Source organism: Trachurus japonicus, chromosome 18, assembly GCF_045865225.1.
Source record: "Trachurus japonicus isolate A0001 chromosome 18, Traja_1.0".
Classification (NCBI taxonomy): Eukaryota; Metazoa; Chordata; class Actinopteri; order Carangiformes; family Carangidae; genus Trachurus; species Trachurus japonicus.
In genome coordinates this window covers 22,429,904-22,446,067 of record NC_140924.1, presented here as the reverse complement: position 1 = coordinate 22,446,067, position 16,164 = coordinate 22,429,904, and the positions used below count along the sequence as shown (strand labels likewise).

At 39.9% G+C, this 16,164-nt stretch overlaps 2 protein-coding genes across 5 annotated transcripts; both read right to left on the bottom strand.

Annotated features, from left to right (window-relative positions):
* Nucleotides 1–774: 774 nt before the first annotated feature.
* Nucleotides 775–9,434, bottom strand: LOC146969349 (uncharacterized). Of its 4 annotated transcripts, XM_085759753.1 has the most exons (19): nt 9,267–9,434; nt 9,044–9,066; nt 7,514–7,656; nt 7,333–7,399; nt 6,950–7,188; nt 6,765–6,845; nt 6,620–6,670; nt 6,362–6,538; nt 6,105–6,269; nt 5,958–6,021; nt 5,767–5,857; nt 5,536–5,677; nt 5,019–5,123; nt 4,668–4,767; nt 4,306–4,528; nt 3,858–3,932; nt 3,644–3,746; nt 2,580–2,695; nt 775–1,591 (listed from the first exon to the last, which is right to left on the bottom strand). In XM_085759753.1, exons 4-19 carry the CDS (start codon nt 7,388–7,390, stop codon nt 1,513–1,515), a joined length of 1,869 nt encoding a protein of 622 aa, XP_085615879.1. In that variant the 5' UTR covers nt 7,391–7,399; nt 7,514–7,656; nt 9,044–9,066; nt 9,267–9,434; the 3' UTR covers nt 775–1,512. The 4 variants fall into 4 exon arrangements, with proteins under 4 accessions (XP_085615879.1, XP_085615878.1, XP_085615880.1 ...); XM_085759752.1 differs by lacking the exon at nt 7,514–7,656; XM_085759754.1 differs by lacking the exons at nt 7,514–7,656; nt 9,044–9,066.
* Nucleotides 9,435–10,280: 846 nt separating this feature from the next.
* Nucleotides 10,281–15,738, bottom strand: mfsd8 (major facilitator superfamily domain containing 8). Its single transcript, XM_085759749.1, has 12 exons — nt 15,313–15,738; nt 14,742–14,824; nt 14,408–14,451; nt 13,922–14,162; nt 13,708–13,821; nt 13,470–13,614; nt 13,205–13,263; nt 12,424–12,532; nt 12,153–12,287; nt 11,962–12,065; nt 11,513–11,739; nt 10,281–11,407 (listed from the first exon to the last, which is right to left on the bottom strand). Exons 1-12 carry the CDS (start codon nt 15,369–15,371, stop codon nt 11,201–11,203), a joined length of 1,527 nt encoding a protein of 508 aa, XP_085615875.1. The 5' UTR covers nt 15,372–15,738; the 3' UTR covers nt 10,281–11,200.
* Between the last annotated feature and the right edge of the window lie 426 nt (nt 15,739–16,164).

The following is a 16,164-nucleotide window of genomic DNA, read 5'->3' as shown; positions in this document are numbered from 1 at the left end:
GATCAACCCACAACTCGCCTTATGCTTGATGTTACAGCATCAAATGCTCTACTAACAGGCGATTTTTCCTAGATTCAGATGACACGGGCTACATAAAGTTTTAAACTTAGTTGCACGAAGTACACAGACCTGTCAGTGACTGTTCATTTGTTTTAAATGAAGCCTGTACATCCAATTCTAGTGAAAACGCATGTTCATGCTGCTTGTGCCATTGTTCCACATACTGCAGATGAAGTGCTTTGTATCCTGCACAGGAGTTCAGCTCTGTTTGCCAAACTGCTCTGTTTATAATAGGTACATCATTTATTAGAAAGTTATGCTCTAGTTTCCATCATCTGGGAATGATTTTCAAACGCTACATCCATTTCAAACAATCTCAGCCTCCCTGCCAGTTCACTGCGGGTCCAGCGCTTTGCTTGTGCTGCCATCTATTGGCTCACAAGGGAAACATTTAGAAAATTCAATCACTTTTGAGTTCAAAGCTGGATTACTGCCTGGACACATGGGGGCAAATGTCCCCAGAGACCTTGAAAGGCCCAGGTCCACTCCGAGGTAACCAGTCTGCCAGAGCTGAAGTCATAAAACACACACCGACTAAAAAACTTACACCTAAATGAGGTCCAGTGTCAAAATCTCATCTTAATACTCTTTATCCAGTTTTAATCAGACTTACTTGCACAATCTCTCCATGTATATCCATTATAATTAAACAAATCCAATCTATAATGCTGTATTACTATTCTCTGCACCATGTTTAAATAAAGAGACAGAAACTTAGAATATAAAGGAATCTTTAATTCTTGAATTAAGAACTTGATAAAACTCCATAATAACTGAGGGCATCTGAATAAAAGAACATACAATCTGCCACAGCATAAACCACTGAGGATCTGTCGTCTTTTGAAACACAATAAGCCGTGAGCCATTTAAAACTAACTAGGTATGCAACTTAATAAGTGTCTGTTGTATCGTAGACAACTGTAAGGGTTGTTTATTGAACAATAGGATAAAAGTTTTAAAAGCATAGTGAATAATAAACTTAATTCTGTGTGGATATTAATGTAGATCATTGAGATACACGTAAAGTTTCTCTTAATACCTAACTGTAAAGTTCACAATTTGTAAATAAGCTCAGCATCACTGGTGAGTAAAGTAATGATTCCTGCATCTCAAATAAGAAAATTTAAACTGTACTGCAGCGTGTTGAATCATTTAAATTATAAGCTGTGATTTTCCTTCATACTGACATTTAAAAACACAAATATTGATAGCCATTCACTTTAACCATGAGGCTTTGACAATCTTCACAAAGCTTTAGTTAATACCTGATGAATCCTAACCTTGGCAAATATTTATGTGGTCTGTTATAGACACACGGACTAAGTTTAGGAGGAAGTAGAAACTTAGAAAAGTCTGTAGGTTCCATTGATTAGTCTGCACTAGACAGTTTGAGCGATTCTTCTTTTATTGAGATATGACACCCGAGGCAGCTCGGAGGAGTCCTGTCATCTCTCAGTGCTTCTGGTCTTCTCTGTGGCCTGAGACGGGTCTGAAAGGGCGAACAGGTCTTCTGCCTCCGACAGCACTTTGCCTGTAAGCAGACGTGTCGTGAGCCATCAATATGTTATACATCAATATGAAAAAGTAAGAGGAAGTTAATTTAAAGTTCACAATCTTGGACTGTTTTGATGCTAACTTGCCCTTAATTATGTAATGGAATAGTTCTACTTCTAAATGCTAGAAGAAAATATCAATACTCATGTTTGTGCATTAAATGTGTGGTGGAAATTTGGATGGAGTCTTATTCTGTGGGAGTCTGTTAGAATAAATAGTATTGTACCCTGGTATGGTGGACCTTCTGTTTGAGGGAGAGGTAACAGATCAGTCTCAGAAAAGGTTATACAGAGTTCATCCTGTGTTGTAAATTCCTAGTTAAAGCAACAAATGGGGTTAACATAACATCACCTGTGGGACACACATCTGTTGATAATTGCACTCTGATTGTTTTATGGCCTAGGAGAGCTCATCTTATGACTGGGAATGAGACAACCAGAGACATAGGATGGAGTATAAGCAGGGGCTTCAACCACTGCTCAGTGGGCACAACCCTGAGCTACTAGACTGCCTTGTGTCCCTCTCTATAGAGAATTAAATCATTGGGCATGATATTTCATTGGTCTTGTTTTTTGACTCCACAGACGGACCTAAAAATTTCCGCAACAAATGTGAAGGCAGTTATCTTAGCATTGAGACTAGAAGCAGAGGGAAAACAGCTAGTCTCAAGGCTCAGAAATTAACACTCACTTTTTTCACTGCATATAAACAGAAATCAAAACAATCATTTGTGCTTGGACAAACAACAGCCATGAGCAGCGACATGCAAGAGCAAGAGCTGCAGCACATAATTCAGTAAATTCAGAGAACCAGGCTGCCGCTAACCACGACCAGCTGTTGTACTAAGCCAACAGGCTCCTGCTCCAGGTCACCAGTGGTCTAAAGCTTTTCATCTCACTCTGAAACAGAGTGAATAAAGTTGGGCCGCTATCCTCTGAAATGCAAACCTGATACCTAGTACTCACTTGATATTTTCATCTTGCAGGTCATCAGCTCTGAGGGCAGATCTTGAAATGCCCATGCCATGAGGAATCCTGTCTGGGTATCTCACAGCGATCTTCATGCCGTTCAGCTCAAAGCCCTGAACAAGGGAACAGAAAACAGTCATTTCCAGGTGCAGTAAACTCCTGGGGCTTAGCAGAGGGCTGATAACCTGACCTGGCTCTGTCCTTTTTCTTATTTATATACACACATAAGGGAATGAAGTGATAATTTGAGAACCTGGGCCCAGTAATCTGGATCAAAATTATCCAGATTTTGAAATCCCTTGTTTTGTCATCCAGGCTCACGTATCCGTTTTACTTTAATCCCAGTTGTTCAAAGCACAGTTGAATCGGATCAGTCTGATCCAGACAAACTTTTCAAGATTACCAAAGCCAGATAATGAGTGCTCTAAATGGGACTGTATCACACTGAAGGCCACTAGGTCTGTAAGAAACAGGCAGAATAGGTGCATGGGATCACTCAAAGTGTATTTATTTGTGTATGCATTGTTTTCTGTGCTGTTTGTTTCCTCAATGTTTTTTTTAAACAGCTAGACCTTATCTGGTCTGGCTGTTTTAAATAAATCAACATTGGTGAAATACAATGTGAATATTTGAATAGTTTCAAATTCAAACTTCAAGTATTTGAGCCGTTTGAATTTAATTTAAAATCACATTTTGTTCCTGAAATCCTCCCTGAATCCACCAAACTGCTGGGATCAGAATAATCCAGATTTTTTGGATCAAAATTATCCTGATCCTGCTAAAAACACAAACTGGAGGTTTGATCCAGATTAAAACCAAGATTGGATTACATGATCTAATCCAATCTCAGAATCTGTTTTTAGTTTTGAACAACCCGTTTTCAAGATTTGATTCCAATCCATTATCCAATATCCAATCAAATTACCTTTGCACAACTGGATACTGACAGCAGAGCTGTGTAGCGGCTGAATTAAGAAATAAAACTTGAACAACAGAACAGATCAAAGTGATTTTGTTTACAAATGTGACTGTACACCATTTCTGTTCAGGACGTTACTTACGTGAAAGCGCCGGATGGCTTCATCGCAATACTCCTGTTTAGTATAATTAACAAAGGCACATCGTTTTTGACCCAGAACCTTCACACTATAAACAGCCCCAGCCCTGCAGGAGAAGGGAGAATGGTGAATTCTTGGTTGAAATGTAGAAAATAAAAAGCAATAACATGAAATAGTTTCTCTCATTAAAATGAACATTAAGCCCGAGCTGTCTTACGTGTTAAACAGGTTGGCTATAACAGACTCGGTTACTGGGTAGATCAGGTTCCCCACCCAAATTGGAAACAGCTCCCTGCAGAGAGAAAACCAAGGTAATGAATAAGCACCAACAACCTGCACACATCACATCTTCATAGTTATTTTTTTTACAAGAAACCGCTGCAGATAAAAACACCATCGTTCATAACACGCTGTTTAAAGTGCATAAAAGCATCCAATGACTTTCTGCTCACTTAGAATATACTGCCTCATTAGAGGTAGAGCAACACCAATAACCATCAAGTGTGCTCTCTGCGTGGTAATGAAGCCTGTCAAATATGAGAATTGATCAAGGATCATCAAATTAACCTTCAATTATACTCATTTACACATCATTAAATTCTACGGTGAACTGTTCGTTTTTGGAGTTTTGATTGTTGTTTTTCCCCCTTTTAATTTCTACTCACGGTGGTGGTCGGCTTTTTTCATTGCTACTCTTCACGGCCTGATTGGGAGCAGGCTTCGGTTGACTCTGGACATTGGATGTATTCTGGACTTGGCCTAACGGGTTGTTCTTATGGGATGTTTTGGGTGCGTCCTGGGTCTGGGGGTGTGCAGGGTTTGTCATGGCCGAAAGGACTGGAGACACTCCGGTGATGTTTACTACTTGTGCTGGCGGGAGAGCGGCTCCTGCACACAAGACGAGTGTTTTGGTGAGTGACATGTGAAACCTGAAGTGACGGTTAAATGAGTATCTATGATATAAACTCTACACAGGTAAGAAAAAAATAAAAATATACAAAAGTATCCCACAGAGGGAGACACTTACCTGGTTGAGGGTTTAATTTGGACAAGGCCTCTAGTGCTTTTTCGAGAGTGCCGTGAATTAGTAAAGCATTTGAGCTCTGTTCTCGAGTGAAGCCACACTCCTGAAACAAAATAAAACATCTTCATTGAACAATTATCTCTCCACTTCTTTACACAACTTCAACTCACTTCACTTTGGTGTCTCTGAATAGTTGAAAATTGATACTTATTGCCATTTGCGTGTGAAAACTGAGAGTCTCAGATGAAAAGTAGTGGCAATGAAGTGGCTCAAACGCAATATTGTGTTGTTGTACAAACAGAAAAACGTGGATATGGTTACAGCGATAAACCCGACACAGTTACCGACACACACCATTAGACGTGTCATCTGCACCCGCATTAGTTCCCGAGCGGCTTCCATATATGAACTCTCCAGAGCCAGAACATCCCTGAAGGCCCGGGCAGCCTCCTCATACCTCTGGAGGAAGAAGTTAAAAAAGAAAAAGAGAGAGAGAAAAAAAAGGTTAGCTCTCCTCATTCTGCCTTGGGACTAAATCAAAGCTCAGACTCATTTGCTGTCATTCTGCCCGACTAATCAGTTCAGTTATTAATGTTTACAGCAACAGCAAGCCTGAGTAAATAATGTTAGACTGTGCAGCTCAGTGACATTTTGAATTAATTCTGTGGTGTTGCAACAAGGCCAAAGTGATCCCAAAGTCACTGTAACTTGAATTAACGTGTAAAAACCCCAATGTAAACACTCGGGGAACTGCTCATCTCAGGAAGTAGCTACCAACACAAAGATTTAAAGGCCACAGTTCAACATAATAGTGGTAGTGTCAGCACTGTTGAACCACTTTATATCCATATATCTGTCTGATAGCTGTTACCTTGAGACCAGCCAGAGCTCTGCCTTTCCTAAACAGTCCTTTAACCCAGCCTGGGCACATATTGAGACACAGCTCGGCGTCGGTCAGCGCCTTCTCATATTCTTGCATCTTTTCAAAACAGAAGGAGCGATTTCCAAACAACCTGCAACAGAAATACCACTTTAAATATTGCATTAAAAAAAACCCAATGGGATAAATGAACTGTGACACAAATAGAGGACTCGTTCTTACTTAAACTCTTTAGGGTTATATCTAATTGCATCTGTGAAATATTTCACGGCCATATTAAAGTCTCCAGAACTGGCAAAGTTATTTCCCATAACTGTAGGAGAAAAGAAAAACTTGGATTAAAGTCACACTGATTGACATAGTGACTAAAATGTTATCATAGTCAACACATTTGGCTGAAAGACGGATTTTACCTGCAAGTTCAGTACTTATTTTAATATTATCTTCAATGGAAGGGATGGTGGGGGAGGCAGAATCCTGTTCAAACAGAAAAAGAGGAATGAGACGAGCAACCTAATCCTACACACTTATGTTTTTAAAGCTAAATAAGGATAGTTCACCTTCTTTCCTTCCTCTGGGTCTTCATTAGGTTTGTCAGGGACCGGTTTCTTAGGCTCCTTCACTGGGACTTTTTTCTCCTTCCTCTCAGACTTGGGCTTCTGCTCCAATTTACGTCTGGCTATGAGAGCAGCTTTACTCACAAAAGTACTCGTCATATCCAGTTCCTAAAACAAAAACCACAAATTATCCATAAAACCATATTAAAAACAGAGCTCTACAGAGGTTTATGAATTGCTTTAACATGAGCACTTGGTACCTCAGAGTCACACGAGTCATTCTTGCCATCCTCATTTTCATCACTGGAGTCATCGTCGCTGCTGTCTGTGTCTTTAGCCGAAGCCGACTGTTCAATGCTGGAATTTGTATCGTCTTTGGGTTTGTCGTTAACTGGTTTACTCTCCTCTTCTTTAGATTGCTCCGAGTTGTTTTTTCCCTGAAAAAACAAGAAAAACAACTCTTTATCATTCCACATCGGAGCTCCCTTTCAAAGACACTGCACAGAAGCGCCTTTTACCTCATTCTGTTCCTCCTTCTCCAACTTCTCACGCCGTTTCTCCTTCTGCTTCTGTTTGGAAAGGATATACAAACACTTTATTCGATTTACACAATCTGACATTTATTTACCGCCACAAACTCTTACTGGAAATAGCAGAATTAACCTGTTTCTTAAGTCGCTTCTTCTCAGCCTTTCCTTTGCTTTTTTTCGTCTCTTGCACTAACCTGGCCCTTCTTTCGGAATCCTGCAAGATTTGGAAAAACGAACGTCGAACTCTACAGAATCACTTCACATCATGAATAAAGTCGTCGAGATTGGAAGAACCAATCCAACAAAAAGGGAACTTACATTCTCCTTTGGCTGAACTTTTACAGAGGCTGGGTGAGGAAGGTCGGCTGGAGTGAAGTAATGCGTCGGAGGCTGATAAATAGAGCTGGCCGACCTTGTATGGTTCCCTCTAAATCCTCTATCACTACTCATATCAGAAAGCCTTGGGTATCCATGGAAATTGCTGTAACCATGGGGCCAGTTGTCACTTTCATAATCATCCTCACCTGTATCATCTAGCTCGTCATCATATTCCATACCTACAACGAACAAAAATGTGTTAAAACCAAAAACTATTTCGCCAACTAATTTGCAGAATCAATGTATAAGAATAAAGAATTTCACAAATATAACAATGAAAACATATTCCAGTGTGTAGCAGATGTGCAGGATGTTTGTCATACCTAGAAGGCCAAATCTTACTATCCTTTGAAAACGAGGATGTCCCTCAAACATACCCATAAACGTTTGCTGCACAGGAGAGACGGAAAAGTCAACATCAGTTCCACGTAGTCAACTTGACAACTGTGATAAGCCTGCTACCTTCAGCCTTGAATCTGTAACTTTCCTACATCTGTTCCTCACCGTACTCTCCGAGCGATTGGGCACGTTCCCAAGGGTATATCCAAACGTCAGTACTGACCCTGAACTGAAGCCAGGCAGCCAGCTTACTGCCACTGAAGCACTGGATCCTTTTAAGTTTCACTTTCCTTTACCAATGCAGAGCTCTGACTCAACACCAGTTTATTTGCACAGGCAGAAACAGAAAGCATGTCATTTATTAAACTGTATGTGCTATGAATATTAATTATTATTGTGCTTTTAACCGGTACCAAGAAGTATGAACACATTTCACCTGTTTGAGCGTCTTTTACACTGACTTTCAGGATTGATTTGAAGATTTTTATTGATTACTTTTAAAGCTCTTCATGGTCTGGCTCCTTATTACATCTCTGACCTTTTAACCCCTTATGTGCCCCAACGTAATTTGAGATCCTCTGGCAGTGGTCATCTTTCTATTCTGGAGACTGGGTTAAAAACTGAAGGGGACAAAGCCTTTGCTGTGAGAGGAATGACCTGTCCGAGGAAATAAGGTCGGATCAGTGTCTTCTTTTAAGTGTCTACTTCAGACACATTTATTTCTTTTAGCATTTACTGATTTCCTCTGTTTCCCACTGTCATTTACCTGTTTGTTTCTATACAGTCCTGCCAGTTTTATTATCATTTTAATGTTTAATTGTATCCCCTGTGAATTTATTTCCTTGTTTAACTGTTATCTTAGTTTTCTGTTAAGCACTTTGTACTCTTATTTGATAAGTGCTCTTAATAAAGTTTATTACTATTATTATTATTATTATTATTATTAATAAATGAGTCAATCTCCTAGAAAAAAAAAACATTACTGTAAAACTACCATGTTCCTCTTTGGTGTCAGATTATGTGGTTTGGTTTGACTACTGAAGACATGATAATGGGAATGTTTTGATTAAAGTCCCGTGACTTCCTCAGACAGGAAATGGGACTTTTCAGTTACGTTTTACACAATGTCTCTTGTGTTTTGCATTTAGTTTTAAATGCATGTTCAGATCACAGTGTGAAACATCTCGGTTATGTGCCACTTCCGTAGCTACGGCAGTGTTGCCATTTGACTAGAAACAAATGTTAATACTGCAGCTATTTATCTGATTAAATTAGGCCTAAATATATCACTGTTCTCAGTTCTAAGTGTCTTATTTAGTAATGCCACGACGCTAATTTGACGCTAATTATAAAGTCGTGTTGTTCATTGCTCTGCATGAGAAACAGCTGCGCACATTGTAATGACAGGAGTGCAGGATATACACAGGAAACGACTACGTGCCCTGTTTAATGAGTCAATAAAACACACGGCTCTTATCAAAAGTTGAGTATGTTGAACTCAGCAGCAGCTTTAAAGTACACGTACGAACCTCGGCTGCTCTAACACTGACGCTACACTCCCATGCTGGCGTTAAAAAACATCAAATCATTGATAACCTCATCGTCAACTCCAAATTACAGATGTCAATATAACTTAATGGCTCTGCTTTTGAATAAACAATCGCCAAAGGGGGACATTTAAGAGAGCGCACTTACGATCATGTGGATATCCGGCAACTCTAAAAAACAAAAGAAACAAAATAAAAATAAGAGCAGAGACAAACAATGTAAAATTGTGTTCCAGCGTTAAATAAAATCAACACCGTGGATCAGTGATTTATCTGTAAGTTATTTAGCAACAACTCCTACGCGTGCGAGCAAACTAGCTTGTTTCTACTCGCCAACTTTTTTACAAAGGAGGAAACAAGGAATTTCTTACCCGTCTCGTCACTGTATATCTCCATGCTTAACACCACATGCCCCCCGAGGCTTCACGTACCCGTCAAATCCAGTTTATTTCGCACTAAATTACATTACGTTGACACTAAACTGTTAGCAGCTACTAACTTCTGCTACATTGTTGTTTGCGCGCTCTCAACAAGCACCGGCGCGTGAACCTTACCAGAGAATTTCCTTACGCACGCACGGAACGTCACTCTTATTTGACGCATGCGCGTAGCGGCGCTGCTTCTCGCTGGTGCCCCCTGCTGGATGTACACAGGTGGTGCGGACCCAGAGGTTGCTGTTTCAGGACCGTGGTTTTTTCATTTCTGCCAGTTGATGGAAAAAAATAAATGAGATAATAAATAATCAGATACTTTCTTCTATTTTGACTTGACTTTGACTTATTTTGACTTAGTATCTCATTATTTTGACTTAGTAAGTCTAAATAATGAGATACTAACTCATTTTCAGAAAGTATCTTATTATTTTGACTTACTAACTAAAAAATGATGAGATACTATTACTTTGACTTCGTTTCTCATTATTTTGAGCTATTAGATCGTACATTTTTTTCATCAAGTGGCAGAAATAGTAAGTGAAACATAACCGGAGTGTAAATATTACGGCTATTGTCAGTAATTTATTGATCAAGCCACTTACCACACTTGTAATAATGTGATTATAGGTTATATTTTGAATACACGACTGCTGTCTGGAGCTGCAGTACCTGCCACTATAGGAGAAAGTCTTCAATGTCAAAGCATTAGCAACACAAATATTTTCAATTACAGCAACTAGATACTTATAGTTTATGATGGGAATAGTTTGGGAAATGTTTGTGCTTCATAAAACTGAGGGAAATAGAGTCTGCCACCAATGAAGCAGCAGCCTCTGGCCCGTTGTGGGTTCTGTAGTCCCAGAGGCTGCAGTTAACAGTCTTCTATATCATTTTCCAAACTGCATAAAAGGGATTAAAAATGACTATATTAATGAAATTACCGAAATGAAATAAGGTCACATTAAAACTTTAATGCATCACTCAGTTAATCATTAGCATATGCACATTCACACACACCCTGCTGAATTATTTCAGGTAGAAAACAGTCTGCAGTAAAGCCACGGGTAAAACTTTTAACAGAGAGAGGAAAAATGTCAGTATTTTCCCTTTGCGGAAAACAGTTCAATGTGGAACAGTTTAACTGGAAATGTATCATGTATATGCCCTGTGTCTGTCTCTTCACTAAAACAGCAAAGTGACAACTCTGAAGGAGAAGGACATACAATACAAGGAATGTCACATTCAATGAAACAAACATATTTCAATAGCACATTATCTGTCAGTAAAAACAACACAATTGGATACTTAAAAGTACCATCAATTAGGTCTTTTTTTTCATGAACCTGTGTATTCCAAAAAAACAATTGCAAGATTTGATGCAAAGACAGACTCAAAACCATTTCAGGTTTTGTAAATGCTGTGCTCTGTTTTCAAATTTGAACTCATTTAACCTTAAAACCAACAATGCTGTACTTTACAGTATTTCAGTAACAAATGATTGATTTAAAACTTTAATCCGTTTGAAATCATAACCTCACCTCATACAAGGCAATGCATCCCATTATTTTGAGTATGTGTCACATGGTCTCTTTCACAAATGAGTAAAAGTGCAGCTGCAGTTCTAACACCCTTTGAACTCAAAGCGAAGTAGCCATCTTTGGTCAAGTCATCAGGAACAACTCGGCCTTATCGTTTCAGCTTAGAGTTTAAAGGTCCACCCTGAGTCACAATCTGTCAAAGGCTCCTCAGTTAACACATTTGAAAGCGAGTAACAACAACAACAAAAAACGTCAAAATTTCCAGAGTTCTGGCCAAAATTATTTCAGAATAAAAAAGTAGGAAACTGCCATCAGTCTCTCCAGTGGCAAGTGTTATTCAACAGTCCTTCCGTAGCGCACAGAAAATGCGATGAGTCTGTGGTAAGTAGAGCTGAGGAGGATGATAGCCATGACCACCATACCACAGATGAGGCTAAAGGCCCACCGAGGCCCGAGGATAGTATATACCTGGGAGACAAAGACAGGGCCCAAAGTCCTTGCACCGCTTCCAGAGGCAGTCAACCATCCCATGTACACACCCTGCCGAAGATAACAATAAACACAGGTTCTCAAATGATGCATGAAATAATTATTTTACATTTCAGTACAAAACAACTGTGGCAGATGTTCCATTTGTTCTCCTACCTGAGGCTTTGGTCCGAGGATTTTGGAATACAGTGTGTAGGACATCACATTGCAGGCTGGGTATCCCACCCCGATCAGGAAGTCAGATGAGATGTACTGAGCTAGGTGTATTGCGGGCGTGTACTGGCACCAGGTTTGTTCATACGGACACCCTGTAGGCTCCAGGGAGCCATTGGAGGCTATTGTGGCTTTAGATATCTGACTGACCAATGAGTGGTTTTTGAGGTCTGTATTTTGGAAAAAGAAAACATGCATTTAAATTCTAAAACATATTTATTTTCAACTATTGATGATTTTGAGTTTTGCTATTGCAGTCTTTAAATATCAAAAACTAAGCTGCTTTATTTCAATTAAAAACAGTAATAGACTAAACTGGCACTAGATTTATAATAATTCATTATTCCAACAGAGGAAACTGAAACAATTTGCGCAATTAAAAGAATCCATACCTGCCCACTGTATTTTGGGAAAATGATTCCCCCAAGGAAGCAAGATGAAGAAGCCACAGAATATAATGGCCAAGCCTGCCATCAACACAGGACGATCCCCTACCCTGCAAGAAGGAAATATTCCCTGTGTTAAACCAAACTCTTGCTAGTTGAAGTGTATTATCATTTAACAGATTAATAACTCTAGGTACCTTTGAGAAGCAACTTTTACAACCAGAAACACAAGGATGGATTCAAATCCAATGCAGCAGATGATGATGCCATTGTAGAAAACAGCTTCCTTCCTTGTCCAGGCGAACATGTCCATGGACAAGGGGGTTGCAATTCTGAAAAATCATAAACATATACAGTCAGATCTCAAAAACTTTTGCAGGTCCATATAAAGATCCAAACATAACATCAAAAGGACTGTCTGTTGCATTTTGATTCATCCGTTTCTGTACTCTGTGATGAAACACATACGTTTCAAAGACGGCAAAGATGAACATGACGATGAAGAAGAGGGCGTTGGAAGTCAGGACCGCGACCTGGTCGATGGTCTCCTCCGATTCTTCGCTAATATCATCTCTATCTACAGGTTGAGGAGAGGGAGGAATAAAGGCTTAATGCAAGAAACACTGATCAAGATTCTCAAACACTGCCAATATACAGCATCCTGTCTCACAACTCTCATCTGAGCTTCCTCCTCTAAGTGGGTCAAGTTGTAAAGGTGGACTTTGCTGTGGGAATTTCGAAAACTGAGTACTCTGCAAACTAGTTGAGCGTCTTGGTGGTTTATTACACTTTACAAGAGGACGTTCCTGAACAGCAGCAGACATAGTCACCAGAATGGGAAAAGCGTAATGGCATTGAGACAAGAGCTGGCTCATATTGTATTATAAAAATATATTGTTACTTTGTTTCTGGTTTCTGTAGCACTTTGAGATTAATTTATGAAAAGTGCTTTACAAATTAAATTTATTATTATTATATTATTATATTCACATATCACAATGTTTCAGCATCTGCGGAACATACGTCACTTCCTGAAAGCTACCCCGTACATGGTCTCGTGCCATATTAAGTGTAACAAAAACAGCCACAGGAGTTAAAGGATGCTGAACCCACACTCTAAAGTTTCTACCACACATAGTTTTACAACCTTGTTACAACATTGAACAAATGGTACAAGGAAAGGGTCAAAAAAGTGTATTATCCCAATATAACTTTTAAAATGTTATCCTGTTACAGTGACAACACATACCTTCTGATGCGTAGTTGATGGCTCGAATGTGTCTTCCATGGTCATCGACGCGGTGTTCTCTGTTTGTAAAAATTCAAGGCAACCTTTAATTATTATCATTGTTAAAATTAGAAGATGACTTGTGAGCACTGATGAAAGTGCATCTAGATGAAATGTATAGATTTTAAAAGACACAAGGCGGTCTTAATTCGGTGTACTCAAAGTTTCCAAAAGTGCAGAAGCACAAAGAGACGCATTGTGCATTTGTGCAGGGGGAAAGCCTCACCTCAGCACCAAGACGACCAGCAGGATGTTGATGAGGCCAAACACTGCAGCCAGCAAAGCGGGAGCCGTGTACATGTTGAGCTGCAGGTCTATGAACTTCACTGTGAGACCTTGCTCGCCGATGAACGACAGACACGCCTGAAGAGCTGAGGATATGCAAAAGTTAAAGATGAAATCTGAAACTTCTTGCTTCCTTTTCCCGCTTTTCTATAATCTGAACAAAACACAGCCGTCTTCACCTGGTCCCAGGATGAAACCAAGGGCCTGGCAGGCACTCATGTTTGCCATGGCACTGGTTCTCTCCTTCAGTGACGTAGCTCCGGCAACGTAGGACCTGACCACAGCAACGTTGCCTGTAATAAAACCATAAAGTTTAATTTTTTTAGGAAATGTTGGACATTGAACACTTCATTGTATAGTTCAGCAAAAACACATATACAGTTTAAGCATCACCTGCTCCAAAGCCCACAAAGGCTCTGGATATGAGGACGTGGAACTTGTTCTGGGTCTTGGGCAGATATGCATAGGCGTAGTATATATTGGCTGCCAGGTTGATGAAGATGGAGCACACCAAGGGTTCCCTGCGTGGTCGGTGATTAGACCACAGGCCGAAAACGGGCGACGCCAGCATCTGACCGAGACTGTAGGCCGCCACCACCCATCCCAGGAAGGTAGCATTGGTGGTACCATCAATCTGTATAAAACAAAGATGGACACAAATTAAAAGCATCGGTGTGACGTGGCTGCATTGCAAAATAAACATTATTGGTGCATGCATTATTTTATGTTTGACGCAAAAACACGATGCACCCGTGTAGAAGTAGTTACAACTAGTGCACAGGGAAATTAAAGTGTTCTTTGTAGCTTCTTTCACTTCTTGTTTACCCTGCCAAGAATAGCAAAACAACTCAAGAATAACTCTGAGTGAGTCATACATACCTTTTGTAAATAGGGCCACAGTGATGTGATGACAATGGTGAAACCTGAAAGGGCACATAGAATAATTTGAGTGCTCATACAAATACCAAACAACGACCTATGAATCATATCATGTCTTATCAGATGCAGAAATGTCAGACTTGCTGTGCATCTTTTGTGCAGAGTTGACGCAGCATGCATGCATGTTTAATTTACAGAACAGCACAACTGAACTGGCATTGATATAGTGTCTCCATCAGTTTCTTTTGATCATTATTCTCCCACTCAGAAGCAAGTTTGTCACCCTACTAATTGTCTTTCAAACAGCGTCACAGTCGCTCGCAGGTGTCCTCACCTACGCTGCTGAGAAACATGGTGAAGTACATGATTCGGATGGACCTCCACCGACTCTTGTAATCGTCATCCTGGGAGTCATCACTGCGCACGGGTGAGGAGACAAGACAGCACAGGTGAGCTTAAGTTGATTTACATGAGCTTGATGAACAGTTTAGGCTGGGATACTTGCAGTGGTGTAGTCTAACTTGTTGTAGTGGGTATAGTGCTTTTTAAGTGGGTATACCGTTCATACCTGTATTACATATAGTTAGTTTTGTTGTAGTGGGTATGCTGAAATATTAATGCATTTTCAGTGGGTATATGAGTATCACACGTCATAGACTACACCACTGGGCTAGCAAACCAGTCATATTACATATCTGGATTAGGCGACATACAGTATTGTGATGGTGTACAGATCACAATCAGAAACGACCTTTACAGATCCCCTTTTATTACAAAGCTCCTGCACTAGACTTCCTGTTATATGTTTGCTAATAAACAATGCTCTTGCAAAAAGCTCCCTGTTCAGTGTTTACTCATCAAGTGGCTACTTTCTCCAGTCAGTGGCTGTTGAACTCTGCACTCACCTGCTTGCATCATCCCTGAGCAACGGAGTGGCCTCGTCGGAGTCAACAAGTTGTGACATTTTCTTTTTTTAACTTTAAAAACAACGACGCAGAAATACTGAGACGCCGCTCCTGAACATGGAGACGTGAAACGGTGTTGTTAAGTCGCCATTTAGCAGGAGACGGTCAGTGAACTGCACCACGAGCTACTACTATTTCCCGAAAAGGCTCCTGTGAAGCTAGCTAACGTTACAGTGTCAGCTAACGTTAGCGACTCAAACTAACACTTCGTATTACTGTATGAACGTCAGCCTTGCTAACTCCACGCACAGCGTTTAGTGGAGTTACTACCAAACCGAAGTCCATAAACTTTCAGTATACACCACCTGAAAGCGACAAAACTGGACTATGATACCGAAAACAGCTGGTCTCAAACATTATAAAGTCAAATAGAGTTAAATTGGAAACTTCCGGTTTCGTTTTTCAAAATAAGATTAAATCGGAATTACAGAAAAAATGAAAATGTTATTTAAAATCAAAATTGGCCATTCAATGAATAACAAAACTGTTTTTGTTAGTTTAGTACTATGTACGCCTAACAGTTCTGTAAACAATAACTATTAAATTTGCAATCGCCAAGTTAGAGCTTTTATTTTGAAGCCAGTATCTTATAATTTCCGGGCCCATTGTCGCGTTCGCCTTTTACCTTGACGCAACAGACTCACGTGAGAATTCACTAACTACATAAACACAGTCCTGTCTCGTGTCTGCACATGTGTGTTTAAAACGTGATTGTTTTAGTTTTACAAACACATATAAATTGCAACTTATGTATATGCATCTCTACACTGAATCTAAATTGTGTAGCAGTAT

What these genes read in the sequence shown, in the direction of transcription:
- mfsd8 (XM_085759749.1), bottom strand. Translation starts at nt 15,371, where the DNA reads ATGTCACAACTTGTTGACTCCGACGAGGCCACTCCGTTGCTCAGGGAT. An exon ending in CATCAACTACGCATCAGAAG is followed by an intron (nt 12,533 to 13,204) that starts GTATGTGTTGTC and finishes CTCAACCTGTAG; the next exon opens with ATAGAGATGATATTAGCGAA. An exon ending in ATCTTTGCCGTCTTTGAAAC is followed by an intron (nt 12,288 to 12,423) that starts GTATGTGTTTCA and finishes ATGATTTTTCAG; the next exon opens with AATTGCAACCCCCTTGTCCA.
- LOC146969349 (XM_085759752.1), bottom strand. Translation starts at nt 9,291, where the DNA reads ATGGAGATATACAGTGACGAGACGG. An exon ending in TGCCGGATATCCACATGATC is followed by an intron (nt 7,400 to 9,043) that starts GTAAGTGCGCTC and finishes TCTCCTGTGCAG; the next exon opens with CAAACGTTTATGGGTATGTT. An exon ending in CAAATTAAACCCTCAACCAG is followed by an intron (nt 4,529 to 4,667) that starts GTAAGTGTCTCC and finishes TCTTGTGTGCAG; the next exon opens with GAGCCGCTCTCCCGCCAGCA.